This window comes from Lissotriton helveticus, chromosome 5_1 (genome assembly GCF_964261635.1).
Source record: "Lissotriton helveticus chromosome 5_1, aLisHel1.1, whole genome shotgun sequence".
In the NCBI taxonomy this organism is placed as follows: Eukaryota; Metazoa; Chordata; class Amphibia; order Caudata; family Salamandridae; genus Lissotriton; species Lissotriton helveticus.
In genome coordinates, this window is record NC_136065.1 from 1,255,209,146 (window position 1) to 1,255,233,929 (window position 24,784).

General features: G+C 42.1%; 1 protein-coding gene across 3 annotated transcripts in view; it reads left to right on the forward strand.

The window, feature by feature from the left end:
* Positions 1-24,784, forward strand: part of LOC144755273 (uncharacterized) — a 168,766-nt gene that overhangs the window by 42,521 nt on the left and 101,461 nt on the right. For all 3 annotated transcript variants that reach the window (XM_078644041.1, XM_078644042.1, XM_078644043.1), the window contains 3 exons: positions 2,655-2,768; positions 10,949-11,062; positions 18,043-18,156. In XM_078644041.1, coding sequence (XP_078500167.1) covers positions 2,655-2,768; positions 10,949-11,062; positions 18,043-18,156 — 342 coding nt within the window. The remainder of the gene's footprint in view (positions 1-2,654; positions 2,769-10,948; positions 11,063-18,042; positions 18,157-24,784) is intronic.

Sequence of the window (24,784 nt, forward strand, 5' to 3'; positions counted from 1 at the left end):
GTCCCGCTGTGCCGATTATGATGCGCCCGCCACACTGGCGGGGGCATCCTGCATATTTTACATTGTGCCAAACGGATGCTTCAAGCAGCACCTGCTTCTATGTAAAAACTGCATGTTGTGCATTTGAATGCACAACGTGACAGGCACTGCACGGTGCCTGCCACCTTGTGCATGCAAATGTCCAGGGATACCATGGGTACCCCGAGTGCATACACCACCCCCCCAAAACCCCGGGGGCCCGTAACGGGCCACCAACACAGAAGAATGCATGCCTTTCCATGGCATCGCCGCCATGGAATGGTCAATTGCAGCCATCATCATAATATGGATGGTGGTGTCTTGCAGACACCGCACCATATTAAACATGTTTTCCGCCCGGTTAATGAGTCGATCAGTGGAAAAGTGGTGGACGGTCTTTCCGTCCGCCGCGTACCCCTAGCCATCCTAAAATGCTGTGCGGTCTTTTGGTAATGGATGGCCGATGGATCGTCCCCTGCTGGGCCAGCGGTGGCTGCTGCTGGCCCGGCGGGGGCGATCCGCCAGCCATTCTAATGGGGCCCTATATTATTTACAACAATATTTAGGATTTAATATTTTTGTACTAGGAATTCTTTATTCTGGTAGTCGATATTTTGTCACTGATATTTTTGTAGGTCAATATTTAGCTCCTCGATATTCTGTCAATGATTCATTTGAAACCTAGATTTCTCAATCGTGGTCGAAGATCAGTAAGTCTTTGCGAATTATAACAGTTTCTTTTGCAAGTTCCTGGTGTATGAACATTTTATTGCCATTAACCATTAAGGAAGGGATTTCTCATGCCGCTTTCCGATCAAACACTAGGGGCCTGATTCTGATGCGGGTTGGAAAGCTTCCCGACCGAATCGGTTTGGAAATGGTTTCCGACCCACTCGGATCGGGAGAGTCCGACCGACGGAATACAATGCATACGAATGCTTCCAGATACGATTAGGTTGGACTACCATTGACTTCAATGGGAGCATATGTTCCTAACCGCATCATAATTGAGCCCTGGGTCGTTCCCGATCCGATTTGGAAGGAGCAAATGCCATTAGGTGGCCTTCCTAACCGCATCAGAATCAGGCCGTAGGTGGGGATGCTTTCCTAACCGCATCAGAATAAGGCCGTAAGTGAGGATGACTTAAAACTTTAAAGATTATTTGTCACTGTTTATTGTGGTGTGGATTGTGATGAGAGGGAATCCTATGAGCCTTATCAATTTCAAATTTCTCAGAACATTTTAGACATAAGAGACCAGGTATTAAATTCTCCAAGTATAATCTACAATCATTACTTTCCAAATCTCCGGTAAGTTAAAAATACGCAAGTTATACTGGCTATTACGATTTTCCAAGTCAAGAAGCAGGTTAGACATATGTAATATTTTTGCTGCAAGCGGTGAGAAACGTAACATTTTTACTTTATGTTCTTGAATTTTAATTGCGTTGTCAGCTACTTTCATTGAAAGACTAGCCATGCCTTTGTTTGTATATTCTTAATCTCTGACGCAATAGAATCTGTGTCAGACGAATAGCTTGAATCTCATCAAACAATAAAGCCAAAGACGGCTCACTTGACTCCACTATTTTTGATTTAACTGGAGGTGGAGAAATATTTTGTTTCCGTTTATTATGTTTAACATGTGTATTTTTACCATCCATACTTCCTAAACTGGAATTTTGCAATAAGATATAATACAAATTGAAGTATAAAGTAATAGAAAAGAATACATTTCAATAGAAGGTAGTGCAGCAGCTAAATCAGACAGTGGGAGTGTCTAGGTCACAGCCTCACCTTTTCCAGAATGTTGCTCCTTCCCCCTGACTGGAAAACTTGGCTGTACCTGATAGAGAAGATCGAGGAAGAAACAGGAAGGGAAAAAGATTCTTCTGCTGCGTCGAGGAAACTCAACAAGCCCCACACAGGTAAGTAGAGTCTTCAAAACTCTGATGCCGTCACAAATAGAAGTAATTCTGGCTCATTCAGGACAAATGATGAAGGGCAGACACAATGAAGAACTCACCGGGGGCGGGAGGGGCGGCCATCTTAGCTCGCGTGAATCCTATGTTTTATGGGTCATCACACATACATTTGAAACTGGACAGCAGCATCGCAGTGTGCGCAGATTGGAAAACTAGAAGCATCAGGCCTCAATAAATGGCGACACAAGAAGAAGCGCTTTCTCACGTATACTCTATGTGATAAAGTGAAAGATATTTTATTTAGCCAAGACAGTAGAACAAGCATAGAGAGACAAAAACAGGCACAAATAAATAAAATAATATTTTGTGAGGGAGTAACAGATTAAAGAAATATTTGAAAGGTTAGGAAAGATATGGAAGGGTGGACATTCAGTTCAGAGAGCAAAATAAGCCCATTTGGCAGATGAAAGCCTCGTTGAAATCCAGGATTTTGTTAATATTTTAAAGATGCAACCTGTTCCCTCAAACAGCCCTTGTAACCTGATACATCTTTCAGCTCTTGCATCTGCAATCGTGCTTCAGGCATGAGAAACATCCAGGTCGGTGAGAAGCTAAATGTCTTAACTACATTATTTGAGGATAGAGGTCTAAAGGCAAAAGACAAACCAAATCTTTTCAACAAAAATTCTAACAATTGTATCTTTTTGACAGGTGATACTATAGCTAACACAGATGCTCCCTTAAGAATAAAATGTGAGAACTCACAGCACTTAACCAATCCTGAGGACACAGGAGGAGTGGACATTGATGATTGTTTCAGAACAGGTGAGGAAGTAAAGCTGCAATTTAGCAATTATCCTTATTTGAAATGTCCTTGTATCTCCTATCTGGAATTTCTTCTTGTTAGACCTGGCATCTTTTGGGGTATTTCCCCTGTCTTTTTGCTTCCTGTTTTTAATGGTACATTGGGATTAGTTGTGCTAGTTCAGTGCCCCTGCGCACTTTCTCACTGCTGTTCAGTGTTAAAGTGCTCCTACTGTAAATTGTGTTTATGGATTGGTGTTTACATGTTTGGCTTATTTGGTTTACTAATAAGTCCCTAGTATAGTGCACTGTGTGTGCAAAGGGCCTGGAAATCAGATGCTGCTAGATGGGCCTGCAGCAGTGATTGTGCCACCCCCACACAAACAGTATTTCAATGGTATATCAGACATGCCACTACAGTGTCTGCATGCAGTTTTCAACTGCCATGTCAACCTGGCAAATTGTGTATGTAATAGGGCATAGGTTGACTGAGGGTCCTGAAATGAGCATAGTTGGGTGCCAGACCGAAAATCCCCCAGCAGGAAAATACCAATGGTATCCAAGGGAGTAAAGGCCGCTAGGCCATCAGTTTCTCATAGCCACCTTCCCCGCCAAAATGGAATTTGTTGAGTGAGTTTGGAGTCCCATCCAGAGCGTTAGCTGAGGAAAGATCATTCAGGACATGTCCAGTAAGTTCTTGGGGATTCAAGAACTGTTAAGCAGTCCCAGCACAGTCTCTAAACCCAGCGAGGTCAGTCCCACCCTATATATAGCGGTATAAATTAGCCATGCCCAAATTGCATCTAACAGTGCTCGTAGACAGCTCGTAATATGCCGTATCTGTTTTAAGTGCAAAGAAGCCTCCTGGTTGGGGCTTGTTGCGCTGAACATATCCCATAAAAAAGTCAATACCAAGAATGATACACATGATGGAAATGTTAAACTGCAAGACAATGAACAATATTACATTGAAACTGTAATTTTTTCTTTGATACCGTGAGAACCCCATCTGGAGTAGTTATGCTTGTGTATTTGACAGACACACCTTCCTCTGTCCAGAAACAGAATTCTGCAGGTCTTGGATACGCAATTTAAAGAAGGAAGAAGGCTGTAGAGTAGCTACCATTGTTGTCATGAATTTGCATGTGTTATAGCATAGGAGAACCCCTGTTTCAGTCTTAATCCTAATGCCAGTAGAGCAGTGATCTCCATCCTGCCCGGTAACAAGAGCTACTTATGTTCAATGAAAATTGTCCTGAGCTGGGTATATTATTAGTTTTGTAAAAGTGACCACATCAGACTAGATTTCGTTAGTAGCCACCCTATTGTAGTTCTTTGGGTGTTTGAGTGGCTGTGTGAGTGACTGAGTGTGTAATTCGGTGTATGGGTGAATGACTGAGTGGGTGTGTGGGCAAGTGAGTGGGTGTGTCGGTGGATGTTTTCTTCAGTCATTGTTTGTGTGGGTGGCTATATGGCTGAGTGAGTGGGTGTGTGAGTGGTTGTATGGATGCATGAGTGTGTATGTAAGTGTTTGTGTAGGTGAATGAATGGCTGCATGAGTGAGTAAGTTGAATGTGAGTGGTGTATGGGTGAGGAAGTATCTGTGTAATTGGCTTGATGGGTGAGTGAGTGGATGTGTAAGCAATTGTGTGGGTGTGTTAGTAGTTGTATGGTTGAATTAGTGAGTATGTGAGTAGCTGTTAGGGTGGGTATGTGGCTGTGTGTGTTGTATCAGTGAGTGAGTGGTTGTATGAGTAACTTTATGGGTGAGTGGCTGTGTGAGTGCCTGCATAGGTGTATACGTGGCTCTATGGTTGAGTGAGAGAGTTTGTGAGTGGTTGTATGTGTCTATGACTGGGTGTGTGAGTGGTTCTGTGAATTATGTCATCAGTGATGTCACTTGAGGTGCCATCAGTGATGTCACTGACCATGTCATGAGTAATGTAATATGTGAGGTCATAAGCAGTGCTTAGCGGGGCGTAACATATATGTGAGGCCATAAGCATTGCTTTGTAGGGGCATAAGCTATAGTTAGCTCAAGTAACTATAACTGCTGAATTTCTATGGTCTTGTACGAGTGAAATGTGAGACTAACTATAAAGTCTGTGTAACCTTTTTTTTCAGTGAAATTCTATGCTTTTTAAAATTCTGTTCCTAACTATAGTGTCCCTGTAACCTTTGGTTTTTCAGTATATTTCCAAGGTTTTTAAAAATTGTATTTCCTGATTTTAACCTGTAACCTCTGACAGTGTCTGTGTGAGTGGGTGTGTGGCTATATTGTTCTGTGAGTAAGTGTGTGAGTCTCATAGCAGGTTTTTTGAGTGGATGTGTAAGTCTCTGAGTGGGTTTGTGAGTGGGTGTATGAACCTGTAAGTGGACCTTTGAGTGGATACGCAAATGTCTGTGTGGATCTCTGAGTGGGTGCAGGAGTCTCTGGGTATGTCTGTAAATGGGTGTGAGAGTGTCTGTGAGTGGGTGTGTGAGTGTCTGTGTGGGTCTGTGAGTGGGTGCCTGAGTCTCTGAGTGAGTCTGTGAGTAGGTGCATGAATGTCTGACTTGGTTTTGAGTTGGTGTGGGAGTGTCTGAGTATGTCTCTGAGTGGGTGTGTGAATCTGTGAGTGGGTGCATGAGTGTGAGTGGGTCTGTGAGTGGGTGCATGAGTGTGAGTGGGGATGTGACTGGGTGCATGAGTGTCTGAGTGGGTCTGTCAGTGTGGGTGTCTGAGTGGGTCTGTGAATGGATGTGTCAGTCTCCGAGTGGGTCTGTGAGTGGGTGCATTAGTCTGGAAGTAGGTCTGTGAGTGGGAGCATGAGTCTCTCAGTGGGGATGTGAGTGGGTGCAAGAGTCTCAGTGGGTCTGTGAGTAGGTGCACAAGTCTTTGAGTGGGGCTTTGATTGGTTGCATAAATGTCTGAGTAGGTATGTGACTGGGTGCTTGAGTGTCTGAGTGAGTCTGTCAGTGGGAGTGTATCTGAGTGGGCTGTGAGTATGAGCATGAGTGTCTGAGTGGGTCCATGGGTGAATGCATGAGTCTCTGGGTGAGTCTGTGTGTGGGAGTCTGAGGGGGTCTGTGAGTGAGTGCATGAGTCTCCGAGTAGGTCAGCGAGTGGGTGCATGAGTCTCTGAGTGGGTCTGTAAATGGGTGCATGAGCCTCTCAATGGATCGGTGCATGATTGTCTTGAGTGCATCTGTGAGTGGGTATATGAGTGTCTAAGTGGGACTCTCAGTGAGTGCATAAGTGTCCGCGTGGGTGTGTAAGTGTCTGAGTGGATCTGTGAGTGGGTGCTTGAGTCTGAGTGGGTCTGTTAGTAGGTGCATGACTGTCTGAGTGCATATGTCAGTGTGTGAATGAGTGCCTGAGTGGGTCTGTGAGTCGGTCTGAGTGGGAGCATGAGTGTCTGAGTGGGTCTCTGAGTGGGTGCGTGAGTGTCTAAGTGGGTCTGTCAGTAGATGCATGAGTGGTTCTGTCTGTGGGTACAAGAGTGTCAGAGTGGGCGTGACTGTGTGGGTCTGTGAATGCATGCTTTAGTTTGTCAGTGAATGTATATATTTTTTCAACAAGGTTTGCGGCTCTGCCGCGATGCAACATGGGGGGCCATGCTGAGCTTCGCAGCAGGTCTGCAACTCCATTGACGTGGAAAAAATACAGTTTACGACATTTTGAAACACTTAAGTGGTCCGTCAAACACCAATACAATGACCCCTTCTATACTATTTAGCCTCAAAACGAATTCCCGGGACTGTAGAAAATGGCGGCTGCAACTTTCTTCACAGGTTGTGTCTAGCCAATCACAACATTTCTACTGGTGGGAGGGTTCGCGAAGCTGCGCGTAGGTGTTGCCAGGGACCCGGGTCCCAAGATATCCAAATTTGAATTTCTTTTAATAGTTTAAAAGCTACTGAACGGATTTTCACCAATTTACAAATAGGTTGTTTTCTGGACCTACAGTTACTTTTTTGCCAAATTTGGTGTAATTCCATACTGCGGTTTGGGCTGCAGTCGTGTCTAAAATTCCTAAGAGAATTAACATGAGAAACATACAGTTTTTTTACCCCCTTTTTTTCTCGGCCCCCGCTTGATGGATCACCCCGAAACTTTCCATGCACAAGAAGAATCACTGGCACACTTTTTTGGGAGAATTTCATGAAGATTCGTCAAAAGCACCAAAGTTCTGGGCAAGTCAGAGAACGCTTTTCCAATGGAAACATGATGACATGGTCCTAACTATAACTACCTACTGGCAACGGCCAGTAATATATACATAGGAAATGCATCTTTTTGTCCTTAAATTGATCACAGGAGAGTCTGAGTATTTCTTACTCGTCTGGAGAAGAATTTTGTGCATATTTGGGATAGCCGGTGACCCAACACAAAGATTCCAAATGAAATGCACAACCAGGAAATGCCAATCAGTGCAGTATATATAATCCAAATTCACCATTGAATTGGATTTTTAAGAAATATTACAAACAGTGGTTGAACATTCTCTGTAGCTTATTCCAAACAAGGGATATGGGATTAGCACATGAATTGTTCTTTAGCTTAGTCACAGTAGAACCAGCTATAGCCCTAACAGTGACCACCTTTTAATGGCTGGTCACTGTAAGAACATGCAAACATTACATTCTTACATGTTCAACTCCTAAATACCGAGCACCCTCCCTTATGGGCTAGAAGGTCTACTTAGGGATTGCGGACTTAATGTTTAAAAGTAGGGTTTCCCTCCTCTCAAATGGTTTATTTTGACAGGTCTGCCTGTAGGTATAAAAGTTGCAAGAGTCAGGCTACACATATAGGTCTGATGTCATGTTTCCTTGACATTCGAGTGAATGGCACAATGGGTGCTCAGGCCACAGGTGAAAATTATAGTTATGTCCCATTGTTACATTTTCTTACTGCACATACTATGTTTCAGAAATTGGGTTGGAAGCCCCACTCACATAATAAATATGATCCTTGTCAGGTTGAACCACAGAAAGACACAAAATTAACCTGTGCTTAACCCTCAGGTAGTTTGGCACAAAGGCAGCCAGGCTTAACTTAGAGGCAATGTGTATAGTATTTAACAGGCACTCAAACAGAAATAAAGTGAAAGCACAACACAGGACAAATCCCAAACCAATTGTGAAAAATAGATTCAAGTTTAATAAATAAAATCACACCAAAACAACAAATATCCAATCAGTAGACAGGAGATATGAGTTTTTAAAGTTTTAGGAGAAAATAGCGCCAAGAGGCACAAAGCACCACTCTTGGATAACTGGTCATAATGGACTGGGGCAAAATCACAAATTCAGCCTAACCATGATGGAGTACAGGTTGGATACAGGTGCATTCCCAGTGAAGAGCTACCTTCTCAAGTCCGGCCCAAAAAGTGGCATTCCCGTTGGTGGGCCATGAGGAGGAGGCTGTTTGTGTGAGGAGCAGGTCGAGCATCACAGATTGTCATGGCTGTAGCACGACGAGCCGGATGTGCTTGAACTGTGCATTGAAAATAATTGTGGACTATTGCTGTTGGCACAATGAGCAGTCTTTGCTGGAGCTTTGCATAAGTGGTTGTTATGGGCGGTCAATTCTCATTGTGAAGGGGGACACATTGTGAACACGAAAAGACCCACATTTCTGGATCTTCCCCTTTTTTCAGGAGGAGTTCACACCTCTTGGGGATAAAGACTCACACCAGCAGGGGCCAGCAGTAGGCTGCGGCAGCTCCTGTTGGTGCTGGTCAGCTGGGCAGTTGCAAGATGGCCTCTGGAAGGTCGTGGTGTCCTGTAGGTCACACAGGTTAGTTAGCCCTTGGAATCACTCTGGATGGCCTGGTTTCAAGCTCAACAGATCAAATCTTTCTTCTTCAGGCAACAGGGCTGTCCCTCTTCCTCAGACAGCAGGGCAGTTTTTCTTCTTCTAAGTCTTCCACAGGAGTGTTTTGATAAGAGGTTCTGAAGGTACAACTGGTATATCCATGCCAGCCTTTGTGTAGGAGTATTATCTGACCTACCCCAAAGACCGGTTCTGGTAATTTCTTTCCTTTCTATAACTCCTGGCTGCAGACGTTCTAGGGTGACAAAGGCAAGGGCAGGCCTGGTGTCAGGTTTCTTTGTATGCGCTGCATGCAGGACCCTTTAAAGTGTAATCAGGGCTGGCATAACTCCTTGCCAGCCATCCATTCAGGGAGACCCTCTCCCCTCACAGCTAGTGCTCTTTTGACTCAAAATCTGGAAGCAATACGCACCCCACAACAAGAGAGCCATTCACAGTCATGTGGCCCGGGACACTGTCAGAAATGCACAAATCCTAACTCTCTAAAAGTGTCAGTTCCAGAATAGTAACTTAAAATCCAACTTTAACATTAAAATGATGTTTAAATTACTATTGGTTTGAGTGTAAACAGCATGTTTCTATCTGGTCCCAAACTGAAGTAGCACGTATTAATTGAAAGCCAGGTAACCCAGTTTTAGTCTATGGGGGAAGATAGACTTAAAGCAGTGAACAAAAACCACTTTAGGATTTTTTTTTCTACTGCCAGTGCATTGTAAAACATAAGTACACATGTCCCACCTTTTAAATACCATTCACCCTACCCTATGAGCCTTTAGGAACTACCTTGGGGGTAACTTATATGTATTGAAAAGGAAGGTTTAGGCCTGGCAAATGTGTTATTTTGCCAGGGTGAAAGTGGCAGTTTTAAACTGCACTACAGGCTAATAGTGGCAGACCTGAGACATATTTGAAAGTGCTATTTTAGTGGGTGGCACAATGTGTGCTACAACCCACTCGTAGCACTTAATTAAAAAGCCCTGGGTACATTTACCAAGGACTTCTAAGTAAATTAAATGCGCCAGTGGGGTGTATGCCAATTTGTCCATGTTTGAAGGCGAGAGCACAGTACTTTGCCACAGGTAGCTTTAGCCAACAAAAATAATTCAGAAAGGAAGGGGAGTGAAGGCAAAATGTTTGGAGGAATACCATGGCAAAGATGTTAGCTCCATAAGCACAGAGTGGCTGTTTACTGGGACAGAAGACTCGCACCCGCCATTAAATCATGGATTCACAATGTCACATACTGTCAAGAGCAACTGTCAAACTATTGGGTGCTTATGTCACTCCGATCTTGCCCCAGAGACATCTGGGAGCCATTAATGGCGCTACGACAAAGATATTCTGATTCACTAGTCACTACTTCTACCACTTGAACACACTGATGCACTGTGATCTTACACGCTCTCTTTCTTATTCACAGAATGGTTGTATAGCCTCTTAGATTGGGTTTGTCGCCTTACCGACCAGAAATTTTCAAAGGGTTACAGGGCTTTTTATTTTGTTGGCACTGCATATTCTGTGTTTGGTATGCCCTAACATGTTTATCTGTGTACAATTGGTAATATATACTGCTATACAGTGTATTATGGATATGTTGACACTTCGTTACCTGACACCGTTCCCTTCCCTATTTTTCCTTCCTCATCTTTATCTCTCTCCTTCCCTTTGTTAATTGGAACTGCTCTTCTTTTGGTTTGTATGTAATTCTAAATGCCAATAAAAGCATTACAAAAAAAGATGTCAGGTCCACCACTATCGTCTTACTGGAAAGTTAAAAAGGCCAGTTGGTGATTAACCAGTGTTACTATATTTTAGCGGTCATCACACATACATTGGCGACTGGACAGCAGCATCAAAGTGTGCAGAGTGCAAAACTAGCAGCATTAGTCCACACGAAATGGGTCAGGTGACACAAGATCAAGGACTTTCTCATACACGCTCTATGTGATAAAGTGAACGATATGTTTACTGAGCCAAGACAATACAGTGAGCATAGAGAGACAAAACAGGCACTAATACATAAAAGTATATTTTGGGAGGGAGTGACAGATTAAAGAAATATTTGAAAGGTTAGGAAAGATATGGAAGGATAGAAATTCAGCTCAGAGAGCGAATAAGACCACTTGGCAGATGAAAGCCTCATTGAAATCCAAGATTTTGTTAATACTTTAAAGATGCAACCGAGTCCCACAAACAGCTCTTGTAACCTGGTGCGGCTTTTAACTCTTGCACCTGAAATCGTGCTGTAGGCCTGAGAAACATTCAGGTCGGTGAGAAGCTAAATGTATTCACTAGATTATTTGAATATAGAGGTCTCAAAGCAAAAGACAAACTAAATATTTTCAAGAGAAATTCTAACCATTTTATCTTTCTCTGACAGGTGATACTATAGCTAACCCTGATGCGCCCTTAAGAATAAAACGTGAGAACTCACAGCACTTGAGTAATCCTGAGGACACAGGAGGAGTGGACATAAATCATTGTTTCAGAACAGGTGAGGAAGTAAATCTGAAATATGCCAATTATCCTTATTCGAAATGTCCTCGTATCTCCTATCTGGAATTCCTTCCCATCTATTAGAGAAACGCAAGTGCACCTTTTGTTTAATAAGCCTGCCTTTAATAAACAGATACACTGTGTTTTCAGCACAACCCTATAACCCTTTGAAGAAGGATGCCGGCTGTAGGGTTGCTACCCTTGTTGTCATTAATTCGCCTGTGTTAAAGTGTAGGGGTAGCTGAAGAGCCCATGTTTCAGTCTTACCTCTAATGCCATTAGAGCAGTGGTCTCCCAACTTTTCCGGTAACAAGAGCTCATTATGTTCAATGAAAATTGTCCTGAGCTACTAGTATTATTAGTGTTGTAAAATTGACCACATCAGGCAAGATTACATTAGTTACCACCCTATGCAAGACTATCGACAGTGATCACCTCACTGAATCAGGCAGAATTACCAGCAGCACCATAAAAAAGACTTTGGGCCTGATTTAGATTTTGGCAGACAGGTTTCTCCGTCACAACGGTGACAAAAATCCGGTCCGCTGAAATATAAATCCCATAGGATAATATGGGGTTTATATTTCGGCGCAATCGGGATATCTGTTACCGTTTTGACAGAGTAACCCGTCCGCCAAAATCTAAATCAGACCCTTTATCAATTTGGAATGCTTTACATAGGTAATATATCGCTGTAATGGTTGTGGCATCAAGGTAATATTAGTAATGAGTGTTCCCAACGGCACATAATTTATCACTCAAATAATAGCTTTAAAATATTTTGAAAATTCAACTATTTTCTTCAAGCATACTCTTATGGGTTCTGAAATATATGCATTTTTCTCTCGAATACATACTTTTCAATGTTTACAGACATATATTAATTCAGCCCTGTAAAAGCTCCTAATTTAGTAGGCTGGGCTGCACACTGGAGAGCTACTCACAGGGAGCTGGAGCTACTCGTTGGAGAAGTCCGCATTAGAGCATTTGTGCGGTACTTACAGCCACTGCTGCTATCTGTGTGTTATGTATTAAGGAGCAGTCGGTGCACATGATAATAAGAGTGCAGTACCATTAGGTATTGAGATAAAGGAAATTAACTCCATAGCTTTCTGCATTTCCACTACCTGATCATGGTACTATACGTCTTGTCAAAGGTCTGAAAACAATTAATACTGATCTGATGTTTATGGCCCGAGGTGCCCTAGGGTACCTCAGTGCAGCAGGCACAGCAGCCAGTATAATGATGGAGAAGAGGTTGATTCTTTTATCCTTTTAATAATGTGTACAAATACTTTTTTTGTAAATATTTATCATTTGTGCATCACAAGGTAAAGTGCCCTGATTTGTTTTGATCCTATTAAAATCTCCGTTTCCAGCACTCATCAGAATTATAAAACAAGTGGTTCATTTTTGCTTTCCTAACTGCTGAATGCATTTAGTTCATTTACATGTATTTGCATTTTGTTGTGTGTTGAAAAAACGACATCCTACAGCCTTTCCTTTCAGATGTTAACCCCTGCAAAACTGTCACATAATTCACTTTAGAAACTCCTCTCAAGTCAGAGAAATAATACACCAATCCCGTGTTAAAAGAATAAGCAGCGATTTTCACAAGATACAGCCTCACATTTGACCTCTTTCTTTGAAGCAGGCAAATGTGACACAGAATTTAAAGCCATCATTATGTATTGCTCTTAGTTTTCTCGACCCACCAAAAATCGGCTTGCAACTTGGCCCACAGTTTGGGAAACACTGACTTAGAGTCTTGATCATATTAGCCAAAGTATGTAAACAATATATTGACATCAAGATCCCAGTCATGACTCACCAGCTTCTGTATGGCCTTATCAGTTGGCACTACGAGAGCACTCTTGTGGTGACAGCTGATAAGGCACTTACAGTTGGAAAGACAAGATTGGCTGTCTTCTCATGTATATCCTTTTTGCTAGTAAATTCCTATATTAGCATGTTTACTTCTGCTGGGACTTTACATGGCATCTCTGAGGAGGACTCTTGTGTTTTGATGTCTATGTTTCCTAGAACAGTGCTTGTGTGTACTTTGTTGTGCGCCTTTTTTTAACCCTTTTTCTAGTACCCGACTGTCACTTTGAAGCTGTCTCCAGATGCCATACATCCCCTGTGAAACGCACATTAAATAAATGCAAATACATTAAATACTTTGGTGAGGCGCTGTTACTTCACCCGAGTCATAGAAGAAACAAGTTAATAGAATACATTGGAAACCTCAATTTATTGTCTTGGCATTTCTAGTCATTTGGGATAGAATTCCCAAAAACATTGATAGACATGGAGCATGGCCACCATGAGGAAACAGATTCTTGGCATTATAACTTATAAACTAGGGAAGTGCAGCCTGCTTTTAAGCTATAGAATTGGGGTATGTACCATTTACCAATGATTTCTCTTTGTGTCTTCTTTGAGAATGGATCTCCTGTGGACATCCTGAACACTTGGTATTTCAGCATCATTCCAAACCCAGTGATGAACCCCTTTGCTGTAGAAAATCTAATCATTGAAGGTTATGTAATCTTAATGGCTCATGGGACAGGCATAACCTAGCCTGCTGTAAAGTCATAAATGGCCCTATATGTTTCAGGATTGAGCTTTAATACCAGCTCCTAGGTTCTCTTGACAAAGTCAAACATACACCATGATATGAATTAGCCAATGTTTTTTCACAATGGCAATGACCACCCAACAGTAACGTTTTTTTTTACAGAAACCATGACAAAATAAGCATTACCAAAGCGAAGTATTGAATTACTTTTTCAATGCTTGCTAACTTTGTTCTTAAGAAAATTAAAAAAAATTCAAATCTGATAAACAAGGCATAAATAATCGGTCAGAGTTGCATAACATTTGAAATTAGTTTTCTACATACAGCTATTTACAAAAGGTACAATGAATATCAGAAAAATGATTAAGATTGTAAAAAACGTCTAGTTGAACTCCTGCAACTGAGTGAACTTTGAGTAACCTCCAAGCAATGAAAGGTCACTCTCAACTGTCTGTGTTTTCAGTGACTGATCCTCCGCTAAGGCGGAGGATCGTCGCCCCACTCCTTTTCAGCAGTGTAAGGAAAAATAAAATAATAATAACTCAATGTTATTATCCTTTTATTTTTTCCTGTTGCTGGCACAGCAGCTTTGCCAGGCGTGGTGGGCATGGTTGCTCTTCTGACTAGAGAGGGGAGGAGTGGTTTTCAGTCCCTAAGGGTGCATCAATGTTTGGCCAGCCGTCTTGGGCCGGCCAAACATTCATGTGCACGCAGCATGCTCTCAGACCAATCACAATGCTACATTCCAGCATTGTGATTGGCTCAGGGAGCCTGGGTGTTTCCTGTTCTGTGTTCTGGCCAGAGGGACGAGGAGAGACGTGAGAAGGATGCGGTGAGGAGGACGCGGCGTGGAGATAAGTTTAATTTTATTGTTTATTTATACCCTTCCCCTTCATCCGGCCCGCCACCCCAGGTCCATGACACCACCACTGTGTGTTTTTGCATTCACTTGCATAAACGGGTAAGTGCAAGTGTTACCTTATGTGCAAAGTAATGATGGATGCAATAGGTGAAATAGAACATAATACACAATCTGGGGCCACCCTCATTAGCTTTCTTTTGCCACTAGGTTTCAGAAGAAGCAAGAGATGCAATTGGGGGAGAGAATGTATGTGTCCGATGCAAGTGACAGAAGTCCATGATAAAAAGGGGATGGGCATTGTATAAAGAAGCTACCACAGTAGTGAAAAAAGACAGGGGCCACTCCTCCGTTGGAGCAGAAGAGCATTGCCCCACTCAAATGCCCCCATCCACATGTCCCAAAGAGAGGGTCAGGGCGGGGCCTGCTGAATGAAAGTAGCACGAGTGTGGGCTGCCTTGGCACTTTTCAAAAGAGCGCATGTTTTAAGAGCGCATGTCTCGTTGGCCGGCCGTCTTGTGAGGGCCAGCCAGACATGCGCACTTAAAACCTCTCAACTCAGCTGTCTTAAGACAGCTGGGTTGAGAGCAAGTGCAAGGCTCCAGAGTTCTCTGGAGCGCTAAGACAGGCCGCTCCCTCCAATCAGAGCTCTGCTCTCATTTTGTGAGCAGCGCCAGGATTAGCCAAGGGAGTTGAAGCATCCAGTTCCTGTACAGTGGGCGAAAGAAGAGATCCGGCGCAGAGGACATCGTGTTGAAGGTGTTTCATGTTTTTATTGTATTTGGCCGCGCACCCGCCCCCACTCCCCGTAGATGCCAGCCCCCACTGAAAATAGAATTAACTTATTTTGCAAAACAAAGCAATGGACAGCTCAGGATCAAGAAATGTGAAGTCGCACAGTTGCAATAAGGGGAGAAAAAAAGAGATTCATGTAGGATTTAATAATTATGTCAAAATAAAAACCGAGTGTAGTAAGTGAAAGAAATAAAATAGGAGCAAAAAGAGATGACTTGGTGAGAAGGAAATGCATGTAAATTTGGGAGAAACAGGCCAGAACGTTTGGAAGTAGAGAAATACTGAGAGGATCTGACATTTGAAGAGAAACGTTAGACATATTCCAGGGAGAATAAAGTGAGTGAAAATTTCAACAGAGAAGAAAAAAACTAGACATCCAGAACATAAATAAAGTAAGGAATACTCAAAGGATTTTGAAAAACAAAGAGTCAACTTGTGAGAAAAAGAGGCTCATCTAAGCAAAGGAAAAGATGGCGTTGCCAAGTTCGAAGTGAATTACATAGAGCCAGCCAGGATGAAAAATAAATGGATATATATAGGAAGAATGAGATATACAGAGGTACAAAAAGAGACAATATTCCAACTGCAGTTTGACACTGATCATAGAGAACAAGGGTGAACTGTAACAAAAGCATATAGAAACAAGGAGACACCTCTGTATGAGTGTGTGAGAAACTGTTGTGGAGATAAACAGTTTCACTGGGAACAAAAAGAGCACATAAAACGAATTGGAGGCATTCCAAATGTAGAAGCTAAAACATTCTTTAAAAAAATATATATATATTAAGATTTTCTTAGGTCATAGACCAAGTTCGATAAGCAAATAGGCAGATGCAAACTGTACCAAATTAAACATTAAAAGAATACATGCACACAGGAAAAATAACATCAATTAAGTCCCAACATAAATCCGATTCCAAAACACAGATTCATCAATATGTGACCTAAGGGATTAAAATAAATAACAGAAGCTTGATTGACTAATGATTTTATGTCATTTGATTAATCCAAATATTCACTACCAGTATTAATAACATCCCATCAAATATTCTTCAAGACCCTAACAAACTTTAACAATGCAAGGGACCCTCTTACTTTAACCAAGGCAAATTATAATTCATAGATTTGCTTGAGAAGGTATCTTTTGCATCTGTAGGAGCTTCCTCTGAGTCCCAAGCTGGGGGTATGCAGAGTCTGGCAGATAGCAGTATAATAACAGCTAATTTCTGCAAACCTCCCACTAATTCATTTTTAACGCTCATCATTTTCTCTTTAACCGATAATTGTACCGCAAAGCTGAAGCTAAGCGACATACCATTAGTCACCCCTTCCCAGAATGTTTGTAAACAGGGGCAAAGCACAAACATTTGGAGGACATCTGCAGCCGGGAGCCTACATTTAGGGCATCTTGTTCTGTCCATCCTGTCTACAGAGGGGGATACGCACCACTTTAAAATTACATCTGGAGTGTAATAAACAAAAAGCACAGTATACACCACTGCTGAAGTTTAAGATTAATGGAGTATACCAAGCGATCCAATAGGTCTAAAGCCATCTGAATCTCTCCGGCTGAAACCCCTGATGAAAGCAGTCTAATCCATTTTACAGCAATAGCCGGGTGTCATCTATAGCATACTGTGAAAATAGTAGATACATCCTACTTATAGTAGGTTTAATAACAGGTTTAAAGTAATATAGGGAAACCTCTCAACTGTCGTTGCCCTCCACATGTTGGTGAGCCGTCATCATATAGTCCCTGAGCTGGAGATATTTAAAGGAGTGATGAGGCAATTGATAAGCTGCCCGTAGATCAGAAAAGGATCTAAAACTATTAGGATCAAAAAGTTGGCCCATGTTCGTAATCCCACAGTCAGCCCAGACCCTACATGTTAGATCTTGAGAAATACAAGAAAAAGCAGGATTAACCCATATAGGGGTCTCTTTATTAATAAACCCAATAGAATACTTCTTGCAGATCCCTCTCCAAGTATAGATGATATCCTTTAGTACCTTGAAGTGTACCCTCTTGAAATAGTAGGATCATCTAATCAATAAAAAAAAGAGGCTGGCGAAGCGAGAACATTCATGGAAGAGAGAAATAAGAGTCATGTCTGGGCAAAAATACAGCATGTGTGTCTGAGTTGATTTTTAAAAACCACTGTGCAGAAAGCAGAAGTTTGTAGACTTGCAATAATTTGAAGTGTATTTCTTAGACTGTTCTTGTTTGCAAATATGTGGTTGTTTTCTCGTCTTTAGATGGGCAAAGTGTAAACCGCAAATACCAGGATGTAGGGAAATTTTAAAATACAGCTTAGTACTAAAAGCAGTGCTTAACTTGAGCCTATGGTTGGCGGTGGGGGCACCAACACGTATTTTTTTGAATCCGGTAAAAAATACATAGATCAGGAAGACAGAGAATGAAAAAGAAACCAAAACCATCACAAAAGTAGAAAGCTGGGTCCTGCAAGAGTGAGATATGGGGGCAGGGAGCATCTGGTAGTAAATAAACGGGACATGAGTTGGATTTAAGACTACCAGCTTTGGTATTTGGTGTGCCACCATTTAATTGCACTGGTGGTGGCTTTATGAGCAGTGCTCCGGGCCCCTGCACTGGTGGCGGCTTCATCAGCAGTGCTCCGGGCACCCGCACTCTTTCTTTTATAAATGAAGCACTGTCTAGAAGCAATTGAGAATTATTATTAAGTGACATAGTGAATTATGGATTTCTCCCTTCATGTAACAGGTGAAACAATGCAGGGCCCTGAATTGCACTTGAGAATTAATAATCAAGAACCCCTACATCCGAAAAATCTCTGCGACTCAGTCAGAAGAGAAACGAATGATTGCCTCAGTGCAGGTGAGGAAGAATACTTTTCATTGTCATACTGTTGCTATTCAAATGTTAGAGGTCTCTAATAATTACCTGCAGAGCAGTTTCAATTGGAGCAGGGCTGGTTCTAGGGCAATGCAACACATCAGCCCACTCTATGAGTTGTACATAGTTTCCGTCTTTGTTTTTTAAAGGTTTAAGCAACATGTAGGAAGGTAATGGGGCTTGTGAACTGTATTATCTCCTGTTTGGCATAATAGCCAAAAAGCTGAAAATTAAGTGAAAGTGTCGATTTTCTAGTATTCTGGTTTCTAAGCAAACTGCAACTACTCTTTTTCAGTAGTTATTAACAGTAAAACAAATTAGAGCTTTAAGTATGCATATTACATATTAGATGCTTAGTTTCTCCATTTCATTTAACCTATATTGAATACTGCGGATTGTTTTATGCATGGAAATGTTCAAGTCAAAGATTGGGAAGATGTATGGGGGGACTCCTGGGTATGGCGAAGATGGATGAATTGAAATGCATTCCATTTAATTTCTCTAAGTAGTACCTGTGTTTGTTGCTTAGCTACAAATTAAAATGTACTCTTTGCTTTTGATTCTGATGCAAAGGCCTTTTGTTTGTTACTGTACACAGAAAGGTATGAATTTTCATAGTATTGAAAGGAAGATTATTTCATCGATGTTATAAACAAAAAACTGGCTGGAATGTGGACATGGATAATAGACTTGGCTTCAGCATCTACTTTGCATTGCGTTACAGACCACAATAAGACACAAGTGTTCTAACTCCCAATTGAGGGACTCTTGACAGAAGAGTGTTTTCAAAGCTTTCCTAAAAGCAGACGTTCTTCAGTGTTCTCGAGTTCTTTCAAGATAGCATTCCTTTGAGCACACATACTGTTCGGAAATGTTTTTTTCTCCCAAAGTACCCAACCACATTCTTTGCCTGAATAATCACCCTCTTATTAGAAGACCATAAAGTCATCACAAAGTAATGAGATACATTTCAATGAGATAGAAGATAACGTTTTGCTATGGACAGACTAATACCTTGAATTTAATGGGGATATTCCTAGCTTCAGTGATGATGAAGAGGAAATCTGACATTTTAACAAAGACAATGAGGTCAGTATAGTATGCAACATCTCTTCACTAAAGGTAAATAGCTGATATAATCATCATTTGCAGAAATAAACACCAAATTAATTACCGCGCTGGCTGCTGAGAGTGACTCAGGCCCTCTTTGATTGACTCTGATGCAGCATTGCCCATTCACATTTAATATTGACCACGCACACTAAGTTTAGCGGTTTTATGACAGTGGCACTTTGTGATTTAGTCAGAGGCAATCTGTCACAACATTTTGTGATAATGCACAGGTTATTATTAGACCTGTCCATAATTTTACTCTTCCAACAGTGTTGTTAAATAGATATCTTCATTATCTCCTGAAAGCGTCATTGTTCTCTTTCTACTTAAACTGTTTTGTCCTGATGATGATCTCGTGGACTTGACACATATGAGATCGAAATGTCGACGCTTAGTCCAGATCCTTTAGCGACAATCCTTAGATCTTTACCTATGAATGGTTCACTTTTTAGTGAAGACGGACACTAAAACCTAGTGGACTCCACACACATTAGCATATGTATCCGTAATGATTGATTTTTTTGATGACGATGTAACTTTGCCGATGTGTGTCTTGATATTTTTTGGTATGTACTTCATGATATTTAATATATTCCATTCAATTCTCCAGAATTCGTAGAGCGCATGGCTACTCAAAATCGGGCTTCACAGTTCTGTGGGACTGAGTGAATGAGTGAGTTAAAAAGACTAAAAAAGAATTAGGGGCAAAGAAAGGTCTTACCTTTTTTTCTGAAACTAGTAAAATTGTCCTCCATTCTGAGGCTGGTAGGCCGAGAATTCCAAAGCCTGATTGCGAGGTAAGCAAAAGACCTACTCCCACTTCCAGTCTCTTGATTCTGGGGACAAGAAGCAGTTAAAGGTTGTTTGATCACAGGTCCCTGTTGGCATGGTAGGGGGTGGCCAGTTGCTACAGGACACATAAGCCTGTGTTATGCTTAGCCTGATGTAAGATGCATAGTGCCTTAAATTGTACTCTGCAGCTTATGGGCAGCCAGTGACGTGTACTGATTGCAATGCCAGCTGATTGTGTTTTCTGAATACCTAACAGTATCTGGGCGGCGGCACTTTGAATAATCTGGAGTATATTATTACTGATTTTGGGCTGCCTAAGTACAGTGAGTTGCCAAAATCCACGCGGTACAGTTTTAGACTTTGACACACGATTCTGCGTAATTCTACTGGGAGCCATTTCAAGTTCTTTCTCAAGGCTCTCAAAAGCCTAAACAGCTGCCAAACACCTTTTTTTGCTTGGGAGACCATGGTTAGCTGGTTGTCCAGGGTCATCCCTAGGCTCTTACTTCTGACTTAGGGGATGGGCGCTCGTCTAAGGAAGATACACAAATGATCTGATCTCAGAGCATTGGGTTGTTTCCAAAAGATCAAAACCTAGGTCTTTTCACCATTCAATTTCAGACAGCTGACTGCCATCCACTCAGACACCTTTGCTAAGCAACTGATGAGTCCCCTGGAAATAGAGTCCATATCTGGTGCCAGCGTAACAATCAGCTGGGTATCGTCTGCATAAGATACCATCTTGAAACCGAAGGAACATGTGTTATCTGATAGGGGTCGACATAAATGTGAAAAAGCTTAGGGCTCAAGGATGACTCCTTGGGACACCACAGTGCAGCTGATTGCTGGATGAGAGGACCTCCAAACTGTCTTCATCCATAAATTTGGCCAACCACTTCAGGGCCTTCCATGTAATACCAACTTCTTTCAATTGGCAAAGAAGCGTAGGGTAGTAGACTATATTGAAAGTGACACTCTGGTCCAGGAGGATCAGTGCCACCAATACACCCTCGCCCAAGACCATTTTCAGATCCTTTTCGGCCTTTAGAAAAGCTGTTTCTGTACTACAGCCCACGATGAATCCTGTCTGGGTAGGGTGAAGAATGTTGTTGGTTTCCAGATTATCGGTGTTGTACTTATTCATTTTGTCTAGCATTTTGCTAACACCAGACAGAAGGCATATGGGTCTATAATTTTCTATTGTCTCAGGGTCTAGGTTGGGTTTCTTTAATAGTGGTCAAATAATGGCGTGTTTCCATTACACTGAGCATGACAGATTAAATAAATCAGTCAAAGTGGTTTACATCGTAGTGCCCCCTTTAGTAGGATCAATTGGAGCTGGGTCAAGCGAAGAGCCAGATTCGATTGAGGTTGCCACAGCCGTGAAATCCTCTATGGTCAATTGTGGGAAAGTAGTGAGTGGTATTTCAATGTCAGTGCCTCTTGTCATGTTATCTATATTATCCTTATAGTCCGGTGAGCCTGATAGGGTGTCATGAATGCCTTTAACTCTACCAAGAAAGTGATTAGCTAGAGATTCACATCATTCTCAGATGCTGTAGGCCTGGCTTCAGGTGTCATGATTTAGAAAGGAATCTACTATATCGTAGATATCTTTTGAAGAGTTAGCAGATTGCTTGATCCTCTCTGCAAGATCATTGTACCGGCTCTCCGGATGGCTTGATGATATTGTTTCAGCAATGTTTTGTGGGACTGTTTACTCCTATCATCATATTTAACTCTCCATTTCCTTTCATATTTTTTGCATTCTTTTTTTTGTTGCTGCAACTCTGGTGAGAACCAGTTTTTTTTTCCCCGAAGTGGCATTTTTTAATTAGTTTTTAATGGGATTACGTCATCCAGGTTCTTTGTAATCCATTTTTTACTCCTGTAGATGACAACGAGACCTCTGCTTCTTCGGTTAAACTGGGGGCTCTTTTACATAGGGCCTGCTTCCACCTGGCCAGATTCAGTATAGACCATTGCCGGGAGGTCTTAGACTATGAGTGCTGGCATCCCCTTTTGGAATCGAGAATGGAACGATGTAATGGTCGGTTAAGACAGCTGGCAAAGGCTGATCTACTGTGAAATTAAGTACGTTAGTGTAAATTGGGTTCAGAATGTGGCCTTTGTTGTGTGTTGGAAGACTGACCATCCGAGAAAGGTGGATCACTGACAGGTCGTGCAGAATGTTGGCAACCTGTACACACTCTTTGAGTTTTCTACATGGATGTTTAGGTCCCCTAGTACCATGAAGTGAGCTGTCTGAAGGCTAGAGGCAGCTAATATGTCAGACACCAGCTGCATAAACTCTACAGCTGGACCTGGTAGCAGGTATAACAGGAGCCCGAGAATGTGAAATTGTGGGAAAGTCTGATAGAGAAAGCAAACTTTCACTACCTGGAATTGACACGGGGGTGAACTTACAATCTAGATTTTATTCACAATACTTGCAATTCCTCCACCTTTCTTGTCTAGCCGGGCACGCCTTGCCATGCGTAGCCTGGTGGTAAGGCTTCTACAATATAAAGTCCCCTTTCCTCATTGAGCCATGTTTCTGTAAGATACAGCACGACTGGCTCAGCTTCCTCTAGGAAGGTAAACAATCCTAATTTGTGCTTGGAGAGGGCTCTGCAGTGCTTAAATGGCACTTGGTACATGTGCCATTTAAGCATTTGCTGGTCATCTCCTTCATAGTCTCTGTGTTTAGTTTAAAGTCAGATTCTCCTGATTCTTTAGGCTCGGTTGAATCTGGGGAATAGTTACAGGTGTGACAATTACCTGATAGCTTGCTGAGTCCAGAGAGTGCTGGCAGGCCTCTTCAGGCCGTTTGTTAAGGCTTTCCAGCTCTGTTGATGAATATCTTATGATTGTTAGTTTCCCTGCTTCCAAGGACGCAGGGGTCCTGGCCCCCGGCCCCGGTCTGACGCGAACAGAATCAGATGGGCTTGCCTTTGTCGCACCAGTGGAATGTCTGCTTCGCGTCCTTGCATCAGCTGCCATTAAGTAATGTGGCCTTGCTAACAACTAGAGTGCAAAGAGACTGGGCACCTATCAGCAACGGAAGAAAGACTATCAGCACTGAACATGGCCAGATAGTCAAATTGCAAAGAGTGCAGCATCCCCCCTCCTGTCTGGCTCTAGAAAGTGCAAAATGCAAAAGACAGGAGCAACGCTAAAAGAAATGTAGAAAAAGGTAGGTAAAAACAATCACATCGAGCAAAATACAAAAATGCCACTCATTCTAATCTCTAGCGCATCCTCGTGCCAGCTGCCATTAAGTGATGTGGCCTTGCTAACAACTAGAGCACCAACAGGCTGGGAGCCTGTCAGCAATGGAAGAAAGGCTATCGGCACTGAACACGGCCAGATAGTCAAATTACAAAAAGTGCTCCTACATGTAGATTTCCTCCACAAGTCTGGCCCCAGGAAGTGCAAAATTCAACAACGCTAAAAGAGTTCTTTAAAAAGGTAGGTAAAAACAATCACATTGAGCAAAGATAGGCAAACAAATAGATTTGTGTTCAGTTCTTTGTATGCACCTGTTTCTTTCGATAAATTCATTTAGGAAAATTCCTCATATATATGTTTACATTTTGAGTTCGATTAATTTTATCACTATTTGGGCAATTAATTCAGTATTGGTTTCTGAAAATGAATGCTTCCCTTTTCAGCCATTTACCTTTACTTTAGTCTATACCCAAGCTCGCAAGGGGCTACTGGGTTGCCCTTTTTCTGTTCAATTGCTACTCCTGGGAGCAGCAATTAAGATGATGATATAAAGGATTTCTTAGCACCATGCGTCTGAAACAGTCCAGCAGCACTCTCTTGTTGCCGTCTGATGTGATATGCGAGAATCAGGAAGGAATTCAGAATAAGCATAAATGAGAAAGGCAGAACTTCGGGGAGATATCCAACAGGGAGTCTAAGAATGAGATCCAGGCACCAGTGAGACTTGAGGAGCTTGAAAGAGGAGGGTGGCTGAAAACCTAACTAGTGGAAAGCAAGTCGGGACAGGAGGATCCACTAGAGCACCTCAGACATCTGAGGATGTTATGTTGAACCTAAAGAGTGAGGAAGTAAGAGGAAAAGTTAAGTGAAAGAGCAAAGAAGACATAGTAAGACCTAACGCAAGGCATGTGAGGAAAGAATTACAGGGAAAGATCCTATTTAGGATCATCTGAAGACACCCAGGTGAAAAGGGGAAATATTATACTCACCTTATTGCCTTTATTAATATCTCAGATTCTCAGTTATTGCTCTGTGCTTTATTAAAAGAAAGTAATAAAGTGTTGTTATAAAAACAATTCTCAGATTTCCCCTTCACTGAAACTAGGCAAATTCCAATTTTAATACAAGACAGTGCAATATGCACGTTCAAAGCCCAACAATGACTGTCAGACATGTGCATGGGGGCGGGACATAATACAGGTCCCTGCAGTCCCTGCGGCGTAAGGGGACCCCATCCCTCCTGGGGGGCCCCAACTAGTCAAAAGGGCACCTATTCAGCCCAGAGCCAAGGAATATCTGTAAGATTTGGGAGACTCAAACCCCTGCATCACATTCTGCAGGGAGGGGCTATCATTGTGTGCTACGCCACTGCATAGGGGGCTTTAGATAGAATGTGAGAAAGGATGCAGCTTGAGACCAGCTAACCACCTTAAGGATGACAGACATCTTGACCCAGTGAGCTAAGGTAGTTGAA